Source organism: Panthera onca (genome assembly GCF_046562875.1).
Source record: "Panthera onca isolate mPanOnc1 chromosome E1 unlocalized genomic scaffold, mPanOnc1 haplotype 2 h2.Chr16_ul_7, whole genome shotgun sequence".
NCBI classification, from domain to species: domain Eukaryota; kingdom Metazoa; phylum Chordata; class Mammalia; order Carnivora; family Felidae; genus Panthera; species Panthera onca.
Window position 1 is genome coordinate 720,347 of NW_027675821.1, and position 19,355 is coordinate 739,701.

A 19,355-nucleotide genomic window follows, 5' to 3' on the forward strand; every position below is an offset into this window, starting at 1 on the left:
AACACTTTTGATGATATTTGCCAATTAAAAATCTGAAAATTTGCCAATTTTTCACCACTGAAACATTTTGATGAGCATTGTTGTATGTATATATGTGCATAAAGTTCTCCTGGGGGATAAAACCCTCAGAAGTCACACTGCTAGACTGAAATATATGCAGATGTGAGATGTTAACAGCTACTGCTTAATTATCCTCCAAAAAGTTTGTAAAAATTCACACTTTTATCAGTAATGGATATTATTTATTGAAAATTCTGCTGGTAAAAGAATTCTATTATTGTTTTAATATGCATGTCTTTAATGACTAGTGAGGTAAAACATTTTTCATATGATTGTCGAATATGCTTTTCTTTTATTTTAATTAGATTGTCTTTTTCATATGAATTTATAAATAGCTCTTTTTTTTTTTTAAATAGCTCTTTATATATAAGGGACATTAATGTTCTGTCTTGTCTATTGCCATTTTTTTTCTAGTTTATTATTCATCTTTGACTTTGATTTTGGTGGACTGCTTATTGCCATCCTCTGTTTTATTTTGTCAGTTTTGGTAATTTTTATTCTCCTAGGAAATTTATTTTATTCAAGTGTTTTTTGGGAATATTAGTACAATCCTATGCAGTGATAATTCTTTTGATTTTTTTGTGTCTGGTTATTTTCTCATTCTTAAATTTGTATATATATATTTGTGTGTGTGTGTGTGTGTGTGTATATATGTGTGTATATATACACACATATATACACACATATATATATATATATATCTTCTTCTAGATTTCCTAGCAGATCTTTTAATTATCTCTCTTTTTAAAGCTCTACATCTTAGATTTATCTTTAGTGTTTCTATTTGTAGTAAAAAAAAAATTCTGCTTTTATCTTTAGGATGTCCTTTCTATTGTTCCCTTTTGTCCATTTTGTAGTTTTTCTAAGTTGTTTAAATTATGAACTTACTTTTTTCTTCTTACTGAGAAATAAATGTTTAAGACTATCAATTTTCATTTCAGTAAGACTTTGGTTTATCAAAGTCTTTATTCTTGTTTTTTTCTAAGCATATTCAGTTGTATTTTGATTTTCTCCTTGATGTAAGAGTTGCCTAAGAGAAAAACCTTAAATTTTAAAGCAATTATTTGAAAAATTTTAAATGAATTTAAAAATTTTAAATTTGAATTTGAATTTCATTATTGTCCTCTCTTTGTTGTTTATTTTTAGTTTACTGTGGTCAGAGAATGAGGTCTATAGTAGAGGATTTGATAGTTTCTGTGTTAATTAGATACGGAGTTTTTTCGATTTTTACATGTTTATTTAAAAACCGCATTAGGGGTGCCTGGGTGGCTCAGTTGGTTGAGCGTCCGACTTTGGCTCAGGTCATGATCTCGCGGTTTGTGAGTTCGAGCCCCGTGTCGGGCTCTGTGCTGACAGCTCAGAGCCTGGAGTCTGCTTCAGATTCTGGGTCTCCCTCTCTCTCTGCCCCTCTCCCACTCATGCTCTGTCTCTCTCTGTCTCAGAAATAAACATTAAAAAAAAATTAAAAAAACACATTAGTGGGCTTCAGGGACAGGCTAATCGTAAGGGACACTCATCCTACTGTTTGTCTTGGAAATCCTTATGACTCTTTGAAGCAGCGCATTCCATAATTTTTGGACAGCTGTAGAACTAGTCAATTGTTCCACATATTTGATGGAAATCCTGCCTTATAATTCCATTCCCAAACTTAACATTTGGACTCTTCCCCGTCAGTAGCCCTCCAGGGATGGGAGGAGAGCTCTTATATTTTCTTTCTTTTATGTTGAATCATCTTTTCTCTGGACTCAGATTTCCTTTCAACCATTCCTCACATGGCCTATTTTTGAAACTTCTTACCAATGACTAATGACTAACTCATGGAACAACATAATATATTAAATTATACTTTCACATAAATTAGCTAATTTTAAAGTAATTTATTATATATTTCTCTTAATGAATTCTGAAAGATTATTTTTTTAGACATGTACTTTAGAAATGTGAAGAGGTTTTTGTTTGTTTTAATTAAGGGGGGGGTGGTCAGTCATGGATTTCCTAGTTCAGATGTTTGATATTATCATGCTAAACATAATAGGCTTTGCTGATTCTCTAAATTGGGTAAAGTGAGCTGACAGGAGCAAGGGGTGTAGGGAAAGAAAGTAGAAAGGGAAGGATTGGAGTTTGGGAGCAGGTGTGACGAATGGAGGGTATTTTTTATGAAATGGTGAGCTCGTTAATAGAATCACTAGAGAAACTTTGGCATACTTTTTTGTTCATAAAGGAATAGCCCACGCAGAACCCAGAGTTTTAACAAAATAATTTTAAGAATAAAGATAAGGGGCTATAGAAAACTATAGTGGAGAACGGATTGCTCTACCTTTTTAAATGGCCACATGTGGGTAGTGGCTGCCATTTTGGACAGTGCAAAACTGGAAGAATCCATCAGTTTTACTGTTATGTTCCAAAAATTTAGATCCATGGACTGAATTACATGTTGCATGTATATTCTCTGTGTTTGTAGTATTGAATGACATCATCGGTACATTGGAATGTATGGAAGAAAGTGATCAGTCTGGCAAGGACAACTATGCAGATGTACTTGGAAACACCAATAGAATTTATTTCACTGATAATAGTTTTCAAGAAGTGTTGGATGATTCCTTGCTCGACGGTGAGTTGATTGAGCAGATAACCAGCAACTTGTAATAAAAATTTCTTCTAAAATTTTATCCAAGGTTTTAAAATATTTTACCAAATACTAATTAATTAAATCTTAATACTTAGTTCCTAAATACTACTGTAAATGTATTGAAATGCAATTTACTACAGATCAGATTTAGAGATATATCTTATATTCTATATTCACGGAGATTTAGTTATTACAGTATCAAATTCCTGGATGATCTCTTGGACTGCATTGTAAACTTGGTCTGAAAGTATTTATATACGTTGTCATATGGCTTTAAAATGTTTCTTTCTAGAGTAATTTCATTTCAAAGTTAATCCCTTTCCTTTTATGAATTTTAGAGAGGTCCTAATAGTTGTCTAGCTTTCTTTTTCTTTTAGGTGACAGGCTCTTTGAAAAATACAAGTTATTGTTGAACAATTAAACCATTGGTCTATATAACATTCTGTGTAAGTGTTGATCTGGCTATTTGCTCTATTTACAAAGAATTTACCTGATCCATCCATATTCTTATCTGGGATATACCCAGATGGGTTTTATCAATACTTGGAAAGCCATCCCCTGCCTTTAAATTTAACTTCAGCTAAAAAATGAGATCAGATCTGTGTCTCAGGGAAAACTGGCAATCTGCAAAGACAGTTTAGATTGTCAAAACTGATGGGGGAGGAATGCTGGGATCTGGTGAGTAGAGGTGAGGGATGCTACTAACCACCCTATAATGTATAGGACAGCACTCCCCCACATAATTAGCTGGCCCCAAATGTAATTTTGCTCAGGTTGAGAAATTCTGTTTTAGAGTTATCTTGTAAAATTGCCAAACCTACTATTTTGAAAGTACTTTTTAATAGGTTAGTTATATTTTTTTAATCCTGCTTGGATCACATTTTAAAAATTAATGTAAATATAATGTATCTTGATTCTAACCTCCTTTTGCTTCAAGGTAATACCTGTACTAGTTGTGAGTTATTCTAAACTGCTCTCTAACTGCGATGTGGTCCATCTATGCAAATGGACATATTTTGTTTCTATCACTTGTCCCTCAAATAGATCTCTGTATCAATTTGCATTTGTGTAGAAAATGTATAGGATGAAGCGTATAACTGCACCTTGTCCTTAGGAAAAGCTCCAGAATTAGATAGATAGGTAGGCAGGCAGGACTAAAAAAGGACAATTCAGACTAATAATTAAACACCTTATTGAATATATGAGCCTGGGGATTAAGCTGTTCTCTTAGGGATAAAGGAAGCATTTGTAACATTAGAATCTCAGCCACATTTAAGAAGCTTGGTGGAGCTTGACGAATCCATGGAGTCTAAGAAGTAAGAGGAAGATGAGTAGAGAACGTTATTCTGGAAGCTAGTGGAGGATTTTGAGAAGAAGGGGATGGTCAATGCTAAATGTTATTGAGAAATGAAGTATGTAATTTATCCATTGGTTTTCTTCCAAACTGGGTAAAATCAGGATGCTGTTCCTTATGGCATAATCTCTCTATTTAAATTTGCAGACTTTAGGAAAGAGGCTTTGTCTTCAAATCTGAAACTACCAACAGCAGATGGTAAGGACTTTATATATGTATACAAGAAAGCATTCCCTATGAAGGAGTTATTTTTTAGGATCATTGCCAGGTGCCAATGGATTCCTAGTCCATTCTTCCCACTCCAGCCAGAGTAATTTTTTTTTTTTCAAAAAAGTAATCTGATTGTGTGATGTCCCCCTATTTTCAACTCTTTAAACATTTTTCATTGTTGTTAAAGATCAAAATCCTGCATGTCCTAGCTCTCTGGTATAATTTTGTACCATTACCCTTGCTTTCTGCATTTTCAAGTACAATGGCTTTCTTTCATTTCCTTAGAACTCCAACTACAAAGCTTTTGCGTATTTTGTTCCCTGGAATAGTTTTCCCTGACACTCTTTGCCTAGTTAATGTTTACTCATCTTTCAAATGAGTGATGGGGTGCCTGGGTGACTCAGTTGGTTAAGTGTCTCACTTTGGCTCAGGTCATGATGTCGTAGTCTGTGAGTTTGAGCCCTGTGCTGAGCTTTGTGCTGACAGCTCAGAGCACGGAGCCTGCTTCAGATTCTGTGTCTCCTTCTCTGTCTCAAAAATAGACATTAAAAAAAAAATTGAATGAATGTCAATTTCCTCTAGGGAGCCTGTCATTATCTGCTAGTCGAGGTCAGCTTCTTTTATTATAAGCTTTCATTAAACTATGTCTTTTTCATAGCATTTACTTCATACTATAAATACCCATTAATATTTTTTTAAATGACACTAGAAATGCTCAATATATTTTAGCTTATATAGTGACAAAAGTAGGAGCATCTGACTGGTTCAGTTGGTAGAACATGCAACTCTTGACCTCAGGGTCATGAGTTCAAGCCCCATGTTGGGTGTAGAGCTTACTTAGGAAAAAAAGTAGCAAAAATATTAGAGAACTTTGAATTATCTTAATTCATTAAGACCAAAATAATATAATTTCTCATTAAACTTTTTTTATTTGAGTACGGTGGACACACAATGTTATATTCGTTTCAGGTGTAGTGATTCTCTATACATTTTGCTATGCTCACCACAAACATAGCTATTTGTCACCATACAACAATATTACAATATCACTGACTATATTCCCTTTCCTGTGCCTTTTATTCCCATGACATAGTCATTACATTCCTGGAAACCTGTATCTCCTACTCTCCTTTACCCCTTTTACCCATTATCCCCCTTTCTCTCCGGCCACCATCAGTTTGTTCCTGTATTTATAGGTCTGATTTTGCTTTTCTTTTTTTTATTTGTTTTTTAGATTCCACATATGAGTGCAATCATATGGTGTTTGTCTTTCTCAGTCTGACATATTTCACTTAGTATAATACCCTCTAGGTCCATCCATGTTGTTGCAAATGGCAAAAAAAATCTCATTCTTTTCCATGGTTTTGTCAAATTCCATAATATACCACATCTTTATTCATTCACCTATTGATAGATAGTTGAGATACTTCCATATCATGGCTGTTGTAAATAATGCTGCAATAAACATATAGGGGTGCATATACCTTTTTGAGTTAGTGTTTTTGTTCTCTTTGGGTAAATACCCAGTAGTGGAATTATTGGGTCAAATAGTATTTCTGTTTTTACTTTTTGAGGAACCTCCATACTGTTTCCACATCAGCTGTACCAATTTACATTCCACCAACATTGCACAAGGGCTGCTTTTTCTCCACGTCCTCGCCAGCACTTGTTACTTCTTATGTTTTTGATTTTAGTCATTCTGACACGTGTAAGGTGATATCTCATTGTTATTTTGATTTGCATTTCCCTGAGATTGGTGATGAATATCTTTTCGTGTGTCTGTTGGCCATCTGTATGTCTTCTTCAGAAAAATGTCTATTTAGGTCTTCTGCCCATGTTAAAATCTGGTTGTTTTCTAGTCATATTTTTGATTATTTGGTTAATGATTCTTTTTCTTACGTGCCTGGAAGCATCATTGGGCCAAGAACCATGTTTCCATTTTGCTACAAGTCCTAGCATTGTTTCTCCAGATCCTAGCACAATTTTGGCTTTCAGAAGCCCCTTATTAATAGCTAATTTAATAGCTAATATTAGATGATATTTACTGTGCTAGGCATTGTTTCAAATCTTTTATATTATTGACTTATATAATTGTGAATATTTATGGAATTAAAGAATGACAATAAATCTGTCTTCTTATCTCATTAGCCTCATCTCTCATCACTTCTGCATTTGTATTTATTCTGTAACCATATTACTTATTATAATTTAAATTGGTTCCATATCTTCCATGTGCTTTTGGTTCCGTATATTTGCATGTGCTGTTTCCTTTCTGTATATTTTCTGTCAAACAAATTCACATTTTCCCCCCAAACTCAGCTCAAACATCACTCCTCAACCCATAAGACTTTTCAGAGTTATAGGTTAGGTGAACTGTCTCAGTGCTTTATATCTGAGTGCTCAGTGCTCATATCTGGCACACATTTTTCTCATAGTACCAACTATATAATGTATTATAATTTTATTTACAGACATGACAAATTCAGTCCCTGTCTTCAAGGAATTTAAAGGAAACTCTTTAAGAGGGCTGAAATTTTCATTGTTGGTCTTAGTAGCTATAAAATAAATGTTAGTAAAAATGAATATAGGTCTAAAATGGTATTATGGTATTCTTTCCAACTGAAGGTTTAGATCTGTTAGTATAATGCAACGATTTTCGGACTGTGGAAACATACATGACAACTCGTTTTGGGGTTGAGAGAGAAATGGGGTGAGAAATGGTATTGACAAAAAATTGAAACTCCCAGTAATGATCATGTTTTATATTTTAAATTGGTGTGGTATCAACAGGACTACATTTGGTTGTATGGGTTGTGCTTGCACAAAGATGCCTGGTTGAGAGGGTACAAGTAGAGACTGAAATGCATTCTACATTCCACTGTGCTCTCCAGGCTAGGACCACCAATGCTAGATTGCAGCTACCTAGAGGAAGGTATGCCTCTTTGTAATTGATACATAGAGAGGGGTGCCTTTTTTCAATTCACACAAAAGCACAATATAGACTGGTAGTGGCCCTGGAGATCAAGAGCTTTAATCTCAAATTTTAGCATTTTTTTTTCGTTTATTTCATCAGTTGATAGAAGTCTTTAGATCTACATGTACAGGATGTTACTATTATTTAAGAAAGGGTCACAGCTTACTCAGTATTTAATGGATGAGTGGATTCAGGTAACCCATCATATTCTGCATATAATTTTTTGGTTTAATTTTTTCTTTTCTTAAAATGTTTAGTTTTAAGAGACAGAGAGAGAGAGAGAGAGAGAGGGAGAGAGGACAAGTGGAAGAGGGGCAGAAAGAGAGACACAGAATCTGAAGCAGGCTCTAGGCTCTGAGTTTTCAGCCCAGAGCCCAATGCGGGGCTTAAACCCAGGAACCATGAGATCATGACCTGAGCTGAAGTTGGATGCCTAACCGACTGAGCCACCTAGGCGCCCTTAATTTTTTTAAATGCTGCTTGAAATAAATAGGTTGTCAGTTACAAGTAGAAAATACTTTGCTTTTTTTCTGCAGAGATTTTAGTTAAATATATATACTTAAATTGAGAGTTCACCTATAGTGGACTCTGGGCAAACTATTTTGCATTTTTTAAAATAATAGTATCTTATATATATTTATTTATCTTTGTAGCAGTTAAAGAAGCTGCTTATATCTTGACAAGTGTTGATAATGGCAAGATTGGCATACGTAACTTGGAGCATGCCCTGAAAAGTTTGAATGTTAATTTAGCTGAGGAGGACGTCAGTGAAGCCCTTAAATATTGTGACATCGGTGGTGAGCATTTTTTTTTGGCTTGAGATTCTGCTCATTTTTTCCTGTTTATAGGAACCAGTTTTAGAGTGTTTTATATGGAGGTAAAATGCTAAAGGCAGTCGCAGTGAGGCCTAGGTTGATATAAATTAGAGCCAAAATAGTCTGCTAATTTATTTACTGACCGTATCTATCTGTTCATACTCTACATATGCTTATTTAGATAATTAGCATTCATTTCTTGTAAGCATGGGTGGGAAAATACCATTATGTAATAAAACAAAGACATGACATCAGCAGCTTCATTTTGATCTGCAGTCTTTCTTCAGAGGAGACCCAATTTCACCTTTTATTTTGCTTGTCCCATTCTGCTTTTTTAACCAAAGGAAATACCCAAGGTTTCATTACATCTCAGAAGAATAATTATTTAGTCTTGATCATTGTTTCCAAGTGGTCACATATTTATCTTTGTTTTCCATCTTTGACTTCATGTATTGTGAACTTGATCTCCTTTCCTATTTACATCCACTCTTAAGTGTCAAATCGTGTGGGAATACTTCTAGAAGCTGGTGAGTTTTACCAGTTTTAGGTGGCTTTTTATTTGGGGTTTATCTTAACCAGCTTGTTTTTTCTATGGGAATCCCATGAGCATGTCTTAGGTTTAAGAGTACCTCCCCAGCATTGATTGGTTATTGCTTTTGCCATAGATTATTATTGACCTCAATCAATTTTTATGTTTTGACCTGGAGTTTTTCATATCATGAGAGTGGTATAAATTTAGACCCTAAGCCCACATGAGTTGCAGGAGATTTTTCACAGGTGATCTTTTTTACCCACTGCCTCTCAAAATTGGGAAGATTTAGGTCACCCTGGTGTTTACATGGGTCAGTGAATATAATATTTTAATCTCCCTTTCACTGGATTGAAATTCTTTAAGCATCCCAGTTTCATTTGGTATCTAAATTCAAACTCTCCGTGTAGCAGGACCCAAGATTTCTTTTATGAATATGCATGAACATTTAAATCAAGCACCTTGCTGCTTTTGGATCTAATATGTATCCCCAAATAGCTGTAGGCTTAGTATTCACTTGGTTTTCCCCTCTGGATCTCTGTGCCCACTTAACGTTTTATTATTTCCTTTTCATACAACTTGATAATGCATTTATAGAATAAAGTATTTCATACAGCATCTTTAGGAATTTGTAATCATTCCTGTGCTACCCAGCTTGCCATTTTGTTATAAGTTAAAGTCTTTTCATTGTAGGTATAGCCCTATATTTTCTGCTGTGGTTACATTACTGCATTTTATTTCCTGTGTGTGTGTGTGTGTGTGTGTGTGTGTGTGTGTGTGTCCCAATAGTTAACATTGTCACCTCTGGCCTTAGACTGCCTTAGTTCAAATACAGCCTCGAGCACTTTCTGGCTCTTGTGACCTAGACAAGTTATTTAATTTCTCTTTGCTTTCATCTTTTAAGGATAGGCACATCAAGCATGTTATAGAATGAATTCTTGTGCATATTTTAGTTAATAAATGTGAAGCATCATAAAAGGATACTTAGTATACATAAGGAACTCAAAAGTTATTTTAAGTTCTTACTTTTGAGTAAGAAGTCAAAAAAAGTGAACTATTAATATCATTAACTGATCAATAGGTGTGGTTCCTGAAAGTATGAAAAATTACATTGAAATAGTTTCAGCCATTTGAGAGAGAAAATAAGGTAGAATGAGATTTTAGGTATTGTTAATCAGAGCCTTTATTTTGTGTACTGACTGAGTATCAGGGTTTTAATGACAATATGCTTGATTTTGATATTTCCAGATAATAATGAGGTGAATTTAAAAGATTTCTTTGAAAGAATTAAAGGAAGTCCACCTTTCAAAGAGTCCGTAGGTAAGTGAATACTTCCAGTTTAAAGAAGTGACTGTAAAATAAAGATAATGAAATCACATTTAAAAAAAATCACTAAATGGATTTCAAGTGTTTAATTTGTAGTCTCTATAGTGTCAAAAAGGATTTCAAGCAGCTTATGCGATATAAAAAAAAAAAAAAAAAAAACAAGTGAAAATGGGACAAAGTTATAAAGGAGGGAAAAGAAATAAAACAGGGTTGAAGAAGATACACAGTAAATACCTTTGCTGTTAATATAAAGTCCTTCCTCAAGAGGAGATAAATTTTTCTTCACTCAAGGGGTTCTGGATCTATGAATTAAATCAGGTGTGGAAATTGGGTGAAGGACCACTACCCTCTGTGCTGTCTCAAGACAGGCCTTTGGAGTTTTCAGGTTTACCCAAATGGACTGGCCATTGATTTCATTTATAGAAATCTTAGCTTCATCTATCTAGTTTCTTTAAATGCTTGGGCCATTAATCCCTGTATCATTCTTACTACCATGTCATTTCTGTGGCCTAACCACATCATTTTGCCCCTGCTGCATAAAGACAATTGCTTGGTCTTTGTCCCCAAAGTTCCTCTCGTGCTCCTTGAAATTAGGGAAACCATTTCAACACCAGCATCTTTCCCTAAACGCCCATGTCTACAGAGAACACCTACCAAAGAACTCTCCGCAAATGCAGACACCCCTGCCAACAATGTATTTCTAAATGCGTTGGGGAAACAAATGTCTTTTTTTCTTCACGTTTGAATATCTCTAAAATTAGAACACCTTTATAATCAATGGCATTATTTATCAAATGTACATTTTTACTGAGATATAAATCACGTACCATAAAATCTCATCCTTTTTTTAAAAAAAAAAATTTTTTAATGTTTATTTTTGAGACAGGGAGAGACAGCATGAACGGGGGAGGGTCAGAGAGAGAGGGAGACACAGAATCTGAAACAGGCTCCAGGCTCTGAGCGGTCAGCACAGAGCCTGATGCAGGGCTCGAACTCACGGACCGCGAGATCATGACCTGAGCCGAAGTCGGCTGCTTAACCGACTGAGCCACCCAGGAGCCCCAAATCTCATCCTTTTAAGGTGTTCAATTCAGTGGTTTTTGGTATATTCACAAAGTTGTGCAACCATCACACTCTAATTCTGGGACATTTTCATCACGTCAAAAAAACCCCTGTACCCTGTAGTGCTTATTTCCCCACTCTCCCCAGCCACTGACAACCACTAGTCTGCTTTCTATCTGTGTTGATTTTTGAACATCATATAACTAGAATTATATAATTTGTGGCTTTTTGTGTCTGGCTTCTTTCATTTGGCATACTGTTGTTTGTTTTTTTTTTTTAATTTTTAATGTTTATTTTTGAGAGAGAGAGAGCGAGGAAGGGACAGAGAGAGAGGGAGACACAGAATCTGAAGCAGGCTCCAGGCTCTGAGCTGTCAGCACGATATGGGGCTCGAACCCACGAAACCATGAGATCATGACCTGAGCTGAAGTCGGCCGCTCAACCGACTGAGCCACCCAGGCGCCCCAGCATACTGTTTTTAAGGTTCACCTGCATTATAACATAAATGAGTACTTTATTCCTTTTCGTGGTAGAATAATATTCTGTGGTTATACCACATTTTCTTTGGCCATTTATCAGTTCATAGACATTTGGGTTGTTTCCCTTTTTTGGCCACTAAGAATAATGCTGTTATGAACATGTGTACATTTTTTTGAGTACAGGTTTTTGTGTGGACGTACATTTACATTTCTCTCAGGTACCTACCTAGGAATGGAACTGCTGGGTCACGTGGTAACTTTACATTCAACTTGAGGAGCTGCTGGAACATTTTCCAAAGCAGCTGCCCCATTTTACATTCCCAACAGCATTGTACATTTCTTTAAATCCTTGTCAGTACTGGGGTGCCTGGGTGGCTCAGTTGTTAAGCGTCCGACTTCGGCTCAGGTCATGATCTCGCGGTCCGTGAGTTCAAGCCCCGCGTCAGGCTCTGGGCTGATGGCTCAGAGCCTGGAGCCTGCTTCCGATTCTGTGTCTCCCTCTCTCTCTCTGCCCCTCCCCCGTTCATGCTCTGTCTCTGTCTCAAAAATAAATAAAAACATTAAAAAATAAAAAAAAAGTTTTTAAATCCTTGTCAGTACTTGTTACATTGTCTGTCTTTTTTATTCTAGCCTAGTCTCACAAGTATCTCACCGTGGTTTTGTTTTGCATTTTTCTGATGGCTAATAACTTTGAACATCTTTACATGTGTTTACTGGCCATTTAGAGATATGTACCCTTTGCTTATTTTAAAATTGGGTTATTTGTCACGTTGTTAGGGTTCTTATGTCCTGGATACTATAGCTTTATCAGATAGATGATTTGCAAATCTTTTCTCTAATTTTATGGGTCTTTTCGCTTTCTTGGTGGTGTCCTTTGAAGCACAAACGTTTTTAAATTGGGTGAAATCCAGTTTATATTTTCTTTTGTCACTTCTTTTGATATCATGTCTAAACATAATCCAAGATCATTAAGATTTATACTAATGTTTTCTTCTAAGAATTTTATAGTTTTAGCCTTTTAATTTCAATCTTTGATTCATTTTGAGTTAATGTTTGTATGTGGTGTGAGATGGGAGTCCACTTTAATTCTTTGGCATGCAGATAGCCAGTTACCCCAGCATCATTTGTTGACAAGATCATTCTTTTCCCCCTTAAATAAATGGTTTTGCCATCCTTGTAAAAAATCAATTGATCAGAAATGTATGGATTTATTTCTAGACTCCCAGTTCCATTCCATTGATTTTTATTTATTCTTATGCCACATGGTCTTAATCACTATAGCTTTGTAGTAAAGTAATAACCTAAACAGTAATTTTCAACCAGAGCAGGGCATCAAATTTACCTATAAAGCTTGAGTTACCTGGTTCTACTTCTGACTATGATGGAGTAGCTTATGTGAAACCAACCCTCCTGCTGAGAACAGCTAGTAAAATGTGGATTAAATTAAACAGCATCAACAACCACAACTGTTTGAAGGCATTGGAAAGTGACCAAGGCTGTCAAGATTTGTGGGGCTATAAGATAAATATAAAGAGCACGACTTACAGAAACAGCACCTTCTTCTTCTTCTTATTTTGTCTCTGTAACATAACTTTAAGTGAAATAAGGCAATAAAGTTTTGATGTAAACTTCTTTGTAATGCTTCACAATTATTTCAGGGTCCACATATGAAGTATTATGTAGCTGTAGGCATCATGGTTGACCAGTTACATACGTCTACTTGAAAGGCACAGTAGTTAAGAGCATGGGCTTTGGAAATATCGTGCCTGGATTTGAATCCTGGCCCTGCCACTTAATACCAGTGTATTCTTTAGTAAATCACTTAACCTCACAAACCTCGGGGCGCCTGGGTGGCTCAGTTGGTTAAGCGCCCAACTTCAGCTCAGGTCATGATTTCGCGGTTAGTGAGTTTGAGCCCCACGTTGGAGTCTGTGCTGACAGCTCCGAACCCGGAGCCTGCTTCAGATTCTGCATCTTTGTCTCTCTCTGACCCTTCCCCGCTCGTGGTCTGTCTGTCTGTCTGTCTCTCTCAAAAATAAATAAACATTAAATTTTTTTTTTAAATCTCACTAACCTCAATTCCTTCATCTGAAAAATGGGGATAATAATGCCTATCTTGGAATTATTATAGGTAATAATAGACTTAAGTAGGTAAAGTAGAAGTACTCAGAAGAGTCTCCAGCACTTAGTGTTCAGTAACTGCTAGCTGTTACAATACACAATGGTTTTTTTTTTTTTTTTTTTTTCAACATTTTTTATTTATTTTTGGGACAGAGAGAGACAGAGCATGAACGGGGGAGGGGCAGAGAGAGAGGGAGACACAGAATCAGAAACAGGCTCCAGGCTCCGAGCCATCAGCCCAGAGCCTGACGCGGGGCTCGAACTCACGGACCGCGAGATCGTGACCTGGCTGAAGTCGGACGCTTAACCGACTGCGCCACCCAGGCGCCCCTACACAATGGTTTTTAAAACTACTAGTAATTTCATGTAAAGTTCTTTTATGCAACTCAAGCCCATTAAGTGAAAGTGAACAATGTACTCTTATTTCTGCTGTTGAAGCACGTTTTTGCTCTTTTTTTTTTTTTCTCAGTTACACAGCTACTCTTCATTACTATTCAAATTCTCCAGAATGATCTAATTGATGTCTCTAGCCTCAAGGCATTATTGATGAACAATGACTTTCATGCAGCTAATGTTTTACTTGATGAAGTATTAAGACATGGACCTGAACATGGTTAGTAGTCTGAATGCATCTAGTTGTAAAGGCCATCATCTACCAGTGGGGATGGGAGATGTATGGATGGGATATACAGCAATGGAGGGCACCCTGGGGGGGGGGGGGGGGCGCTGCAGTGAGATGACTGGTGAGCACCAGTGCCACCATAGTGTGCCAAGCCTGAGCTCTGTGAAACTGAACAGATGGGTGAGTCTGGGCCTACTTTATCCCTGTGGGTGGTGGTACTTGGGAGATGAGGTCACTTTGTGAACTGACTGGCACGGGCAGTATTCAGTCAGAATGCCATGCACAGAGTACAACAGAGTCCGTGAGGCCCTTCGCCACGTGTTAACCCTTTGGAAGGTAAACTATGCTGATATCCAGGAATACCTCAGGGGGTGTTGCCTGCGGCATTGGCTCAAGGAAGCAGATGTTTATAAATGTACAAAATAACTGCGTTATTTTAATGACTGGTATTGTTGAATATCATTTTTGTTACGTTTTCAAAAGAGTTGGGGAATATTCTTTACTTTCCTATTCTCTGTAAGAGATTTTTTTTCTTCCTCAAATGTTAAGCAGAACTCACAGGTGAAGCCTTATGGGCCTAGAGTTTTATTTATGGAAAAATTCTGGACTATTGATTTAATTTCTGAAATTGTATGGTATTACCAAGAAAATATTCTATTTTCCTGTCAATTTTGGCAGGCTGTGTCTTTATAGGAATTTGTCCACTTCATCTGACTTTTCAAATGTATTGGATAAAGTTGTCCTTGACATCTGCTTTTTATCTTTTTTGATTTCTGCTTCATCTGTAATGATACCTTCATTTTCATCCTCAATATTAGTGACTTAGAGCTTTTTTTTCCCCCCACTCCACCTCCACAGAGTTTTTCTTTTCCTTTTTGTAAAATTGAGATATAATGGGCATATAATAACATTATGTAAGTTTAGAGTGTCCAATGTGTTGATTTGATACATTTATATATTGCAATATAATTATCACTGTAATGTTATCTAACACCTCTATCACATCACGTAATTATCACAATTTCTTTTTTTGTGGTGAGAACATTTAAGATCTAGTCTCTTAGCAACTTTCAATTATGTAATACAGTATTAGATCAGCACAGCATTAGATTTCCAGAATTTATTCATTTTAACTGCAAATTTGTACTTTTTAACAGTATCTCCCCAATCACCCCACCCCCTAAGTCCTTGGTAACCACCATTCTGCTCTCTTTCTGTGAGATCGGCTTTTTTAGATTCCACATATTAGCGATATATACAACATTTGTCTTTGGCTTATCTCCTCTAAGCATAAGGACTTCAAGATCCTACCATCTTGTTGCAAATGACAGGATTTCTCTCTTTCTCATGGCTGAAAAATACTCTGTTGTCTATTTTCACACTACCTCTGTTTATTCATCTGTTGATGAGCACTTAGATTGTTTCCATATTTTAGCTATTGTGAATAATGCTGAAATAGACACAGGAGTATGTCTTCAAGATCCTGTTTTCGTTTCCTTTGAATATACACTTGTAAGGGGAATTGATGGTTCATATCGTAGTTCTATTTTTAATTTTGAGGGGAATTTCTATACTATTGTCCATAGTGGCTGCACCAATCTACATTGCCACCAACAGTGTATGAGGGTTCCCATTCTCCACATCATCACAAATCCTTATCTCCGGTCTTCTTGATGATAGCCATTCTAACGGGTTTGAGCAATATCTCATTGTGGTTATGATTTGCATTTCCCTGATGGTTAGTGATGTTGAACACCTTTTCATGCACCTGTTGGTCATTTGGATGTCTTCTTTGGGAAAATGCCTATTCTATTGCTCTGCCCATTTTTAAAATAGTTCATTTGCTTGTTTGTTATTGAGCTGTGTGAATTCTTTGTTATATATTTTGGATAATAATCCTTTATCAGATATATGGTTTGCAAATATTTTCTCTCATTCTGTAGGTTGCCTTTTCATTTTGCCAATTGTTTCTTTTGCTGTACAAAAGTTTTTAAGTTGAATGTAGTTCTGGGGTGCCTGGGTGGCTCAGTCGGTTAAGCGTCCGACTACAGCCAGTTAAGCTTTCGACATCAGGTCTTGATCTCATGATTCTTGAGTTCAAGCACCATGTCGGGCTCTGTGCTGACAGCTTGGAGCTTGCTTCAGTTTCTGTGTCTCCCTCTCTCTCTGCCCCTCCCTGCTCATGCTCTGTGTCTTTCTCTCTCACAAATAAATAAACATTAAAAAAAAGAAAAATCTTAAATGGCATCTAGTTCTACTTGTTGATTTCTGCTTTTGTTGTTTGTGCTTTTGGTGTCATGTCCAAAAAATCATTGCCAAGACCAATGTCTGAAAGCTGTTTCCTTATGTTTTCTTTACAGTATCAGATCTTACAATTAAATCTTTAATTCATTTTGAGGTAATTTTGGGGAGTATCCCAAGTGGTTATTCAGTTTCCCAACACCATTTGTTGAAGAGACCATCCTTTCTCCATTGAATGTTCTTGGCTGCCTCGTCAAATATTAGTTGAGCATATGTGGGGTTTATTTCTGGGCTCTGTCACTTCTGCTGTAAACTTTTCTACTTTTTTTTTTTTTTTTTTTTTTTTTTTTTTGCATTGGGTTTTTTTTTTTTTCTTCCTTTTCTCTCTCCCCCTCCTTTTTTTTTTTTTTTTTTCCTTTTGGTTCTTTTCATGTCTATCCTTTATGTCCCTTACTATAGTTTGTCATATCCATTCTACCTTGTGTACCTTTACTTTACTTGAGTCTTTATTTTGGAGCTGACTTGGTCTTTCTACACAGTCTATTTTCTGAGTTGTTGGCTCCCATCTCAGATCTTCCTTTGTCCATTTCTATCCTGATTTGTTGAAAGAGTTGAGGGTGTTGGGTGGCACATTCAGTGTGGAGCTCTGTCTTCAGTTTCTACTGAAGTAAATGAAGTCCGTTTACTTTAATGGCACCTTTGGGGCAGAGGGTGGGAGGTGGGGGTAGTGAGCCTTCTGACATTTTGATACTGTTTAGTAGGGACTTCATCTTTAACTGCTTCTTTCTTTTCCTTCACCACCAAATTCTATGCACTGAGTTCCACATCAAGATGCCATCTTTGGTCCTATGGATTTCTAAGCCTTTTTCTTAGATTTCTCCAGAGTAAATTTAGGTGGTTACCATTATCCTAAAAGTAGTGTTTCTTAACCTTTAAAAAAAAATATCACTCCCCTAAGGAGACTTTTTAGACATTTTTGTCTTTTTCACCATCCCACACGCTATGAATGTTTAATGCCAAAAATAAATATTTGCTTATGTACTGTGGCCACAAACCATTGTAATGGCTAAGATTTTTTCCCCTCCAAGAACCTGTTTTCCTTCCTGAAAGCCTATCACCCTCAGTGAAAATGCATGTCCTAAAGGTATCTAGAACTTTAGTTTCTGCTTATACTGCTAAACCCTATTTTCTAGAATTTCACTTAGATGTTAACACATTTGTAAGGAATATTGGCCTATAGCCTCTTTGCCTGCCCACCGTGTGTTTGTTTTGTTTTGCTTTTGTAGTTTTTGGACAAGTAGGAGCTACTGAAGGGTTTTATTCAGAGGAGTAACCAGATTTTTTTTTTAAAGAGAAAGACCTCTCTTGCTGCATTGTTTAAAATAAATGGAGAGAAATGAGACTGATGCGATAGATTTTTAGCAATGCTATTGTAATAGCATAGGCATTAACTAATATAGTGATATATTCAAGCAGTATTTGGAAATAATTGAATAGAAATTGATAATCATATGTATGCAGAAGTTAAGGAAGAAGGAACAGTACAGGCTGACCCCCGGGCTTTTCACCTTTGTTATAACTTGACTATTAACTGCTGACAGATTAATTCAGAAGCAGTAATTCCTTCATCTACATTTTACTTTGCATTACAGAAAATGGCAAGATTACCTTTGAAGAATTTTTTTATTAAGTTCTGTGATACATTGAACATGCCTAAAGCCTCAGGTGAGTTCCACTTAATATGTATCTACTGGCTCTGTGTGGAAGGACAGGCAGTGGTTTTCATGTTAAAACAACACAGGATTGGGGCGTCTGTGTCACTCAGTTGGTTGAGCAACTGACTCTTGACTTCGGCTCAGGTCATGATTCCAGGGTCATGGGCTCAACCTGCATCCATTCGCGCTGAGTATGAAGCCTGCTTAAGATTTCCTCTCTCCCTTCATCCTTCTCCCCAGCTTGTGCTCTCTCTCTCCCTAAAATAGTAAACAAACAAACAAACAAAGATGTTTTCAAAAAAAAGATGTTTTTTAAAACATCTTTTAAAAAACACACAGGATTAGATAAAGCACAGGTAAGTAAGAAACAATATAAAGATAAAACAATATAGGGGCACCTTGGTGGCTCAGTTGTTTAAGCGTCAGACTTCGGCTCAGGTCATGATCTTGTGGTCTGTGAGTTGGAGCCCCCCATCAGGGTCTGTGCTGACAGCTCAGAGCCTGGAGCCTGCTTCGGATTCTGTGTCTCCCTCCCTCACTGCTCCTCCCCCACTCGCTCTCGGTTTCCCTGTCTCTCTCTTTCTCAAAAATAAACAAACATTAAATTTTTTTAAAGATAAAACAATACAGTATTAGTTTATATAACTTGTGTTTGAATTATATGGCAAAGACTGCTAAATTTACCCCAAACTCAAAGTTATGGGTGGTTTTACTTTGATAGTGCTAGAAAAATATTAGATTATATACTGTTCTCTGAGATTATTCACTAGGTATATCTGACCTGAATTTATTAGAATATTATAAACAATGAGAAAATAATTTTTAGAATGCAAATTGGTGCAGCCACTGTGGAAGACAATATGGAGTTTCCTCAAAAAGTTAAAAATGGAACTACCCTATGACCCAGCAATTTCACTACTAGGTATTTACACAAAAGGTATACAAATACTAATTTGAAGGGCCACATGCACCCTGATGTTTATAGCAGCATTGTCAACAATTGCCAAATTATGGGAAAAACCCAAATGTCCATGGATTGATGAATGAATAAAGAAGTTATGGTGTATGTATATGTATATGTAATGGAATATTACTCAGCCATCAAAAGAATGAAATCTTGCCATTTGCAACAATGTGGATGGAACCAGACTGGATTATGCTAAGTGAGATAAGTCAGGCAGAGAAAGACAAATACCTATGATTTCACACATGTGGAAT

At 36.3% G+C, this 19,355-nt stretch overlaps 1 protein-coding gene across 1 annotated transcript in view; it reads left to right on the forward strand.

The window, feature by feature from the left end:
* LOC144615193 (EF-hand calcium-binding domain-containing protein 13-like) overlaps positions 1-18,148 on the forward strand; it is a 23,733-nt gene extending 5,585 nt beyond the window's left edge. Inside the window, exons 5-10 of the mRNA XM_078442065.2 lie at positions 2,522-2,671; positions 4,191-4,241; positions 7,881-8,024; positions 9,820-9,891; positions 14,029-14,172; positions 18,075-18,148. Of these exons, the coding sequence (XP_078298191.2) occupies positions 2,522-2,671; positions 4,191-4,241; positions 7,881-8,024; positions 9,820-9,891; positions 14,029-14,172; positions 18,075-18,112 (599 nt within the window). The 3' untranslated portion in view covers positions 18,113-18,148. The remainder of the gene's footprint in view (positions 1-2,521; positions 2,672-4,190; positions 4,242-7,880; positions 8,025-9,819; positions 9,892-14,028; positions 14,173-18,074) is intronic.
* Positions 18,149-19,355: the final 1,207 nt, after the last annotated feature.